This window comes from Acanthopagrus latus, chromosome 16, assembly GCF_904848185.1.
Source record: "Acanthopagrus latus isolate v.2019 chromosome 16, fAcaLat1.1, whole genome shotgun sequence".
NCBI classification, from domain to species: Eukaryota; Metazoa; Chordata; class Actinopteri; order Spariformes; family Sparidae; genus Acanthopagrus; species Acanthopagrus latus.
In genome coordinates, this window is record NC_051054.1 from 20,157,359 (window position 1) to 20,167,146 (window position 9,788).

The 9,788-nt window shown below is 44.8% G+C and overlaps 1 protein-coding gene and 1 non-coding gene across 2 annotated transcripts; both read left to right on the top strand.

The window, feature by feature from the left end:
- Positions 1 to 490: 490 nt before the first annotated feature.
- On the top strand, positions 491 to 7,537 carry hhipl1 (HHIP-like 1). The gene is made up of 9 exons (XM_037125486.1): positions 491 to 1,095; positions 2,671 to 3,317; positions 3,458 to 3,601; positions 3,720 to 4,048; positions 4,265 to 4,391; positions 4,980 to 5,125; positions 5,400 to 5,481; positions 6,030 to 6,112; positions 6,225 to 7,537. Exons 1-9 carry the CDS (start codon positions 799 to 801, stop codon positions 6,773 to 6,775), a joined length of 2,406 nt encoding a protein of 801 aa, XP_036981381.1. The 5' UTR covers positions 491 to 798; the 3' UTR covers positions 6,776 to 7,537.
- Positions 7,538 to 9,171: 1,634 nt separating this feature from the next.
- trnat-ugu lies at positions 9,172 to 9,244 on the top strand. The gene has a single exon. It is a non-coding gene; the product is annotated as a tRNA-Thr (tRNA).
- Positions 9,245 to 9,788: the final 544 nt, after the last annotated feature.

Consider the following 9,788-nt stretch of genomic DNA (forward strand, 5'->3'; position numbering starts at 1 on the left):
TAAGGACTGATTGGAGTCTTGCATTCTTTCTTTATTTTTTGGTATTACTTTATTATTATTATTTTTCTGGGGTTAGTCTGTATCAGTATTGCAGATGTGGACTACTGATCGGTGCTGGCTCTGTTGGTCTGCCCCTCTGTGCTCTGTAGAACATGTCAGAGTCCCGCGGCCCCCTGCGGAGCTTTGAATCTTCAGACCACCAGATGTGTTCCGGGTGTATGTGAAGGTAAGTCAGCGTGCTCTCAGAGCATCCTGTATGTCTCTGGACTACACTGAGCACTACAGTTGTTTTTATCATTAGGAGCCACGTCTGCGATTGGACTCCCCAATAATACCGGAAATATTCCTGGTTCCTTCCTCCCTTCTGTTACTTTTGCAGGTGTTATAACGCGTTCTCTGGCCTGCCTGGACTCCTCGAACACTGAAGTAAATCCTCCAGTACTACAGGACATGGACACTGGGATTTAAAGAGGGGGCGGAGTTAATGGTAACCTCTTATTGTGACTTGAGCAGTCGTGCTGCTGTCGGTGTGATGGTGTCATCATCAGGATCCCGCCGGCAGACAGGACCGTGCTCCGGGGCTGGTCTGCACGCTGGTCGGGTTCCTACCATTTTGTGCGCAGATGTTCCGGGACGGCGGACGGGTTCGGGCCGAGCTCCGCAGCTGAGCTCGGCTCCAGACAAGCCCGGCCGACAGAGGACACGGCGGGTCACGCACGTCAGACGGCGACAGAGAGCAAAGTGCAGACAGGAAGCCGCTCCGGCACAACTTTCTCCTCCAGAGCTCCAGCGCACGCCATGATGCGGTGGTGTTACGGCAAAGTCCCGGGTCGGCTGTGGCTCTTGCCGCTGAACGTGTGGTACTTTGCGGCGGTATGGGTCGCACCTGTGACGCTACACCCGCAGTGTTTGGACTTCAAGCCGCCCTTCCGCCCGGAGCGGGAGCTGGACTTCTGCGTAATGTACAGAGAGTTTGGCTGCTGTGACTTTCAGAAGGACCAGGAGCTGATGAGGAAGTTCTACCAGATTATGGAACACTTTGATGATTATGGTTATGAAAGCTGTGCTGGATTCGTCTCGGATCTGCTCTGCCAGGTAGGCATGCATGCTCAAAGGTCGCTCGGCTGAGTCCATAAAGTCCGAGTCGTCCCCCCCAGCAGCCCGAGCACAGAGCAAACCCTGAGACCCGACAGGCTCAGGCGAGCTGTCATGTGTGAGATGAGCCTGTATGGATACTAAATGCATTCACCAACAGTGTCTCACAGCAGAATGGCTCATTATACAGGACTGCTGTTAAACATACTGATGAGCAGAATTAAGGGAAAGGTCAGCTCCTCACCCATGGGTGTAGGAAGCAGGGGCGATTCTAGGATCTAACCTTTGAGGGGGGGGGGGCTCAGCCCCCAGGAAGCAGCCCACATCCGCTCTTGACATGGAATTATGAGGCTACCGAATGTAATCCAGTTTTGTAATTTCTTAGAAAAGGCTAAGATTTTTCATAAAAACATATGTAACAAGAATCTTTATCTAACAATTATCTATGTACAAGTTCCACTGACATACGATCCCCCCATTAAATCAGCCATTTCACCGGATGAGAGTCTAATATCTCCCTAAACCTACGATGTATTACATTAATGTTTAAGGATGAACAATGATCAACTTTTCTCCAAAACTTATTGACTAACTTAGATTAGTTTTAATAACTTTTTCAATTCTTAGTGACTTTATTTTAACATGAAAAACATTCAATTAATGAGTTTCAGTTTGAAAATTAAATTGTATTTATTTCCCATCAGTTATATTGTAATTAAAAGTAAATTAACTAAATGATCACACTCAGTTTTCATGAAACACAGCATCAACACATGAACACCACACTGCACATACAGCCAGGAAACAGCAGGTTAGATAAATCATTCTTGTCTCTTCTGCAGTCTGATTGAACTGTAAAGTCTCCCTCCCTCTCTGGTTGTACATCGGACTGCCAGGTCAGCCGGGGGGGCGATGTGGACACAGGAGGACAGCCAAGCAGGCTGTCAGCCATGGGTTTCCCACTGACCCCCCTCCCTCCTGTCCAGTGGACTAACAGGGCTGATTGTTGCGTGAACAAGTGTTTAGTTGGAGAGTGATGTGAGGCCGGAGAAGCAATCAGCTCACACTCTTCTAGTTCAATCTTGGAGACTGGTCATTTGGCAAAATTGGTAGATATAGTTGAGTGTGGTCCATATAACAGTTCAACTTGCAAATGATAGCAAGGGGCAGCATATAAATAGAAAATAACAGAGGATAGGCCATTGTTGAGCCTTTGTTCAACCTTTGTTGAGGACATATTGCTGTCGACTATACAGTAGTCCTTTCAGTCAAATCTAAGTTAAACCAGACAGCTAAGCCTCTAACACAATCTTGTTGATCAAGACCAAATGAGAAACAAGATTGTACAGACACATGACCTCAAATATATGCAAACAGTGTTCTGTATTTACTGGAGCTGTACAGAACATGAATTGTTTGCTACTACATTCCTAATATCATGTTAAAAGGTGATCATTTGTCAGTGTTGGTATATTGTATATTGTATTATAGGAAATGTCTACATCTACGTATCACAGTCAGTCTTCCTTAGAATTGTCTTTCTCCCATCATCTTCACTCTTGTTCATCTCTCCAGGAGTGCTCTCCCTATGCAGCTCACCTCTTTGATGCAGAGGACCTGAGCACCCCGGTCAGGACCATCCCTGGCCTCTGTCCAGACTACTGCTCCCAGCTTTGGTTGAAGTGCAGTTCCATCATCCCTCATCTGTCCGACCACCCAAACATAGCCAAAGTCAAAGATGACCAGACACGTTTCTGCCAGTACCTGCAGCTAGAGGACATGGACTACTGCTACCCACACCTCCTCAGCAACCAGAAGCTGACAAGGAATCTGGGCCGGGTTCAGTCCGACTCGGACGGCTGTCTGCAGTTGTGCCTGGAAGAGGTTGCGAACGGGCTGCGGAACCCGCTAGCCATGGTGCACGCCAATGACGGCACGCATCGGTTCTTTGTGGCAGAACAGGTGGGCGTGGTGTGGACCTACCTTCCTGACCGGTCCAGACTGGAGAGACCATTTTTGAACATTACCAAGGCAGTGTTAACATCGTCATGGGAAGGTGACGAGAGAGGCTTTCTGGGACTTACCTTTCACCCCATGCACAAGTACAACAGGAAGCTGTACGTGTATTACTCAGTGGAGGTGGGTTTGGATGAGAGGATCAGGATCAGTGAGTTTCATGTGTCAGCCAACGACATGAATGTGGTGGATCACACCTCTGAGCGGTAGGTATGGAGTGGACATCCAGGTCAGCAGACAGCAATGTTTTTTTTTTTTTCATGATCACATAACAAACTCCATGCACAGACAAACTCACACCGTGTCCTTCTCTTGTCTTTTTGTCACATCCACTTTTCTCTCCCAGGGTTATTCTGGAGATTGACGAGCCAGCATCAAACCACAATGGAGGGCAACTGCTATTTGCAGATGATGGCTACTTGTACATTTTCACAGGAGATGGTGGAATGGCAGGAGACCCATTTGGGAAATTTGGGAATGCCCAGAACAAGTGAGGCGTCCACTAAAAATTACCGAAATAAAAGACACTAAAGTTTCAGTTTATGAAGAGTAATTCCGAGTTTCTATGTGTTTGGATAAAATATGACATTTTGCCTCACCTACCTTAGGTCGGCTCTGCTGGGTAAAGTTCTCCGCATTGATGTGGATGACAACGAGAGAGGCCCATTGTACAGAATTCCTCCAGATAACCCCTTCATACACGAGCGAGGGGCAAGACCTGAGGTTTATGCTTACGGTGTCCGCAATATGTGGAGGTGTTCTGTGGACCCGGGCGACCCTCTGACCAAAGAGGGCAAAGGACGCATCTTCTGCGGCGATGTGGGCCAGAACAAGTTCGAAGAGATTGACATCATCGAGAAAGGTCGGAACTATGGCTGGAGAGCCAAAGAGGGATTTTCCTGCTACGATAAGAAGCTGTGTGCCAACAGCTCGCTAGGTAGGCACTGACCCAGGGTTACCTTCTTTCAGCTGCGTGATATTGGAACAAAGTGACATTGTGATATTTTTCTTTTCCACAGTGTATATTGCAGTATAAAAAGAAGTAGGAATTAACCCACACAATCATGAACTAGTCTAAAATATAAATAATATAGCTCCCTCAAACCATACAATACAAGTCACAGTAACACCAACTTTTTGGTGTTTTTCACAGATGACGTCCTGCCTATTTACGCGTACCCTCACAAGATGGGAAAGTCAGTGACGGGTGGATATGTGTATCGAGGCTGTGAATACCCCAACCTGAACGGCATGTACATATTTGGAGACTTCATGAGCGGGTAAGACTTCACAGCCGAGTCTTTGTCGAGGAGAGCAAAGGGAAGTGTACAGTGTGTTCAGCTCATCTGGCGGCGTGGCCACACACGTGTTCGGGCACTCCGCCTGTGATGATCTGAATCATCTGCTTGCGACATACCAAAATCAGCTGTTCTGTTATATTGTGATGGTGGTTAAAATCAGCTGCACCTTGAACAGCTGACATTCAAATGCTGCATAGATGATAATTATCCAGTGCGTTATCAAAACACTCAGATAGGGGCCAGTCGGTGTATGAGCACTTTATGATGCTGTAAATGCATTTTGCTGATAGTGGTGCGGGGCCATTTATATCACTGTGTAATATGGATACTTGTGCTCAAATGATCTTAAAATCGGAATAATATCTCACCGCAGTGATACACGATCCCAACTGCATGCATGTTCTCTAAGGCTTTTTAAAAGTACTTTTGGAATGCAGGACAGGATGAACTGAACTAGAAGCAGACAGCACGTAAGGTAAAGTAAGGTATCAAAGTTCACGCAAGGCTCAAGATAAAAAAATAACAGCGTGCTTCACATTGGAGATTGTAGATCTGATTCTCTTCCAGGCGCTTGATGAGTCTTCGGGAGGACTTCAGAACAGGACAGTGGACGTACAGTGACATCTGTATGGGGACGGGCCTGACGTGCTCCTTTCCTGGAGTCATAGACAACTACCACCAGTACATCATCTCCTTTGCAGTGGATGAAGCTGGTATTGAGTGAACATATCCACAACACAAACTCAGCTGTAACTTGGAAATATGTTTTCTTGTGTACGATGCCATATTGTCAGGCGGTATCCATTTTTTGATACCAATAAACCTTCTCCAAATGAATAAACCTAAGTGGCACAACCACCAGCTGATTACAAATCACACTGTAGGGCTTTGAGGCAGCTGTCAATCACTGCTGTATCATTTAATGGACACCTCATCAGGCACAATCTCTCAATGCCGTCTTCATGTGATCTCTTCTTTATGTATTAGGCGAGCTGTACTTCATGTCGACCGGAATACCGAGTGCTACGTCGCCCTCAGGGGTCATTTACAAAGTGGTGGATCCCTCACGGTGAGTTATGTAATCATTGCTTCTTTCTGGCAAAGCAAACTGGAGTCGTTTTCTGCGTAGAGTAAAAGCTTTCTGTGCAGAGAGTCTGTCCTGTTCTGCTTTTTGTTTCTTGAAAGACACACATCTGTTTGTAATTACAAGACAGAGGCATCTCGCTCCTCTCAGTCACTCTTTTCTCAGCCTCTCTCTGTTTTGGTGAAGAAGGGAGATTTAGCAGTGTTGGCAGCAGTGTGAAAGGCCCGCCATCCTAAATCTCCCTTCTCTGACATCAGCCCTTTTCTACACAGAGGTCCCACAATATGGCTTCAGCAAAGACTTGCCAGTACACTGGCTGTGCTTTATAACACTGAGGCCGAACAATGCCGCCATAATGTCGCCCCAGTGTGATCTTAGATAACATGCTGGTGTTCCGTGTAACAGTGTGTGTCCCACGCTTTACAACAGGTGTCAAGTCAGCTCTGTTACTGTTTTTTCTAACTTCCTGCTTGTACTCTGTGTTCTTACATGCAACGATATTTAATTCTCTCGTGTTGTGTCTTGTCATTCAGACGCGCCCCACCAGGACAGTGTCACTATGACCCTCTTCCTGTCAGAGTGAAGAGTAAACTCATCAAGTTCGTTCCCCAGGAAAGTGAGTCCACTTCCACCACACTTTGACTTCACTGCTGACTAGTTGCAACACTGACGAAATCTGTCATTCATTTGTTTGTATTCACGTTTGATTCTCATCATTCTTCCATTAGCGTTTATAGGCACTAGAAACGAGCCTGAGCCAGAACCCACAGAGTCCTATGACTGGCTCCAGGAGCTTATTGACAGTCTAGGTGAATTAGGACCAGAGCCGACCACCCCTTTGCCGACCACGACTACCACCAGACCGCCCAAACGTTCAGGTCGGAAAGGCAGACGCAAGAAGAGCAGATCCAGGGCACAGAGTGCGCCTGAGCCTCAGAACGGTGGGGTTAGGCTGGTCGGGGACGAACAGGGCCGCAGCAACCAAGGACGGGTGGAGATCTACATTAATGGAGAGTGGGGCACTGTGTGCGATGACCTATGGACTATCAAGAACGCTGCCGTGGTTTGCCAGCAACTAGGTTTCCAGTACGCTCTGAAGGCAGCGAGGAACTCTGAGTTTGGGGAGGGGAGGGATCTGCGCATTCTTTTGGATGATGTTCAGTGCAAAGGGACAGAGTCCACCCTGCTGGACTGCAAACATGCTGGTGTGGGGTTACATAACTGTGCCCATTACGAGGATGCCGGGGTGATCTGTGGCAACTCAGATGCAGGAGTCTAAATGTTTGAAGGCTCTGACGTCAGAGCTAACATTCATTAACTTAATCCACCCTAAATATACAGTAACATTGTATTCTCTCACTGGAAGATTCTTTTTTTTTTCTTTTGATCAGTCCCATGAATGGGCACACCAAATATAGACCATGTCGTTCTGTACCACGATATTTCCAGCAGGCACAATGGTGTAATTCTTCTTCTTGCGTTTTGTATTCAGTCCATCACAATAAAAAAGGAAAGGGAGAAACCATGCAGAAACACAGTGCAGCCACAACGCACTGCATTTTCAAATATGGGCACGGCACAAACGCTTTTCATAGAATCCACAGGTTCAAGCAAAAAGTTAAGGAAATCATAATACAGAGCAGGAGGTGATGCACCAACAGACAGTCCTTCATCAAAGCTTTCCAGAAGTAATGTATGAGATAACCACATACATACATCTCGGATGCATGATGATGTCTGACACTGTAACACAATCTAAGGGTGGGAGCCTCCTCTACTAAAGGTTCCTTTTTTCCAGTAGCTGCATTTTTTTTTCCTTAAATGTAAATGATAATATAAGAGTTTATGTTTTGTTTTTCATTACAGACTGAATGTTTAATTTGAATGTAAGTTTGGCACCGTTGAGTCTGCCTTCTCAGTGATCTGTTGCATAACAATTGGAGTTTCTCTGAATGTCAAATTTCTTCTGTGTTGAATGTCCAATGTGCACTGAATGTATGGTTGTATCAAGAAATGTTTTAATAAAAGCTTTCTAGCTTCTGCTGGTTTCCTCCCACACTCACAGCAGCCAGCTACGTTAAGTCTGATATATCTTGACAGTTGAGAGCGCTGCATCTTGAAAGGATAGCATACAATGAATTGAAAAGACCACAAGGTAACAGAATGCTTTGGATATTTTCACATAATGCCTTTAATAATTACCATCTGCAACATCTGAGGCTGGTTATCTTTTGCCACTGGTTCATGGTGTGAGTGTACTCTACCACACCTTCAATATCTGCTGCCTTGTAAAGGTTTTTTGGTCAAACCACCCAAGTGTCTGTGTGTGTGTGTGTGTGTGTGTGTGTGTGTGTGTGTGTGTGTGTGTGTGTGTGTGTGTGTGTGTGTGTGTGTGTGTGTGTGACCATCGTAGCCTCATCCGGCATGGCATCATGCTCCTGTGTAGCAGGAACTAAAGTTACCACAATTTTGAGTTGGGTGCTTTTCCAGGTGATTGTGTTATGGAAATGTGTGTGTGTGTGTGTGTGTGTGTGTGTGTGTGTGTGTGTGTGTGTGTGTGTGTGTGTGTGTGTGTGTGTGTGTGTGTGATAATGATTCTGAGCGTCTCAGTCAGGGGTCAGAGTGTGAATATACTGAGGGGTGTGGCGGCTGGAGCGCACACGGCAAGCTGGTCTCTACTTGCAGAATGATTTTGCTGAAACATCAGCATGTGTTGGCGAAGCTTAGTTGCTGTCTCCAGGCTAACAGAATACATGTAATAGGATTACATATTTAGGATACAAAAAAGGTAACTGCATTCTAGTAAAGTCACAGAACTAAAATTAGATTGCAGATACAATCTGTAAAAAAGGGGATCACAAACATAACAATTCAAAATAATAAATGTTTGGCCTATTAGGCTGCAACCACACACATGCACAGACATGACATCTTACAGAATACACACTCATTAAGATTAAACAAAAGTAAACATATATCTTCTTGAATTGCATATGTTTAGAATGGAAAGTAATCAAGTTGCATTACTTTAATATTGTGATAAATGGATTATGTACATTTCTAAGGTAACCCTGCCAACCACCGCAGCCAGCCTACGTTGTTTGGTGGTACATGTATATATTGGGCATTATGGTAAGAGTGTGTGACAGCTGATTTCAAAATAAAATTGAGAGAAATTGTTGTCTTTTCAGTTGTGTGAATAATTAGAATAAACTACTTAAGTTTGATTGATATTAATCATTCACTATTTAATCAATCACTATTTCATTTGAAATACAGATTCCATTAATTTAATTTTGTATGTTTATAAATGTTGTTTCATTTTGATGTATATTGGTTCCTGCTTGTTTGTTTGTTAATTAGTCTAATCAATCATAATCGACAGACTGACTGAATCAATGAATGTGAAACCCGGTCACAGGAAGATCGCTTTTATTTTGAAGTTAGTTCCGACCCTCTCTTACCGTAATACCTACGTACGTGCCGCAATTTTAATCTAACGTCCTTTAATCCAACGCGGCGGCTGGGGTGACCACAGTCCCCGCGTGTTGTGTAACGAAGTTGTATGATGGAGCTCTGTCATATTGACGTAAGAATTCTGATCCAGGTAGAATATGCACGTCACTATTTATTATGTCTTTAAATTGTCAACATGAGATCGTGGGTGCCGCAATTGGCTCCATAGCTCAGTGGTTAGAGCACTGGTCTTGTAAACCAGGGGTCGCGAGTTCGATCCTCGCTGGGGCCTCGATTATTTTCTACCTACTCCACTTCACACCCAGGAATGGTGTTGCGAAGCAAAAACATTTACACATCATTTTGAACACATCTGGAATTACCAAAGGCTAGCACACATTGTCAGATGTATGTCTGGCTGAAGAATACAGCTCCATACGAACGTCATGAGTCCTCAGCAGAATAGCACTGCTGTAAGAGCAGCACTGCACTGGAGAGTGTAAAGTTCACGAAAACATAAGACACTGTGTTAAAGTTGTTTATTGTTGCGTTATTATTGCGACATCTTGAAATGCAAAAGTACGTGCTGACCAGGCTACACATTTCACAAACAACAAAATTGCTCCAATTCATATACTCAGCAAAAAAATATGACATCTTGCAAATTACATACAAAGTTGTACTATGGCGGTAAGTTTAACTGTGGTTTTGTTGTGTTATCCCAATTTATCAAGAAAGGGGTATGGGCAGCACTCCTCTTCTTAAAAGCCAACGTAAATGCAACAAGATTATTCTGAGGTCGAAGCAGATTTGACATTGATACCGGTCGGAACATC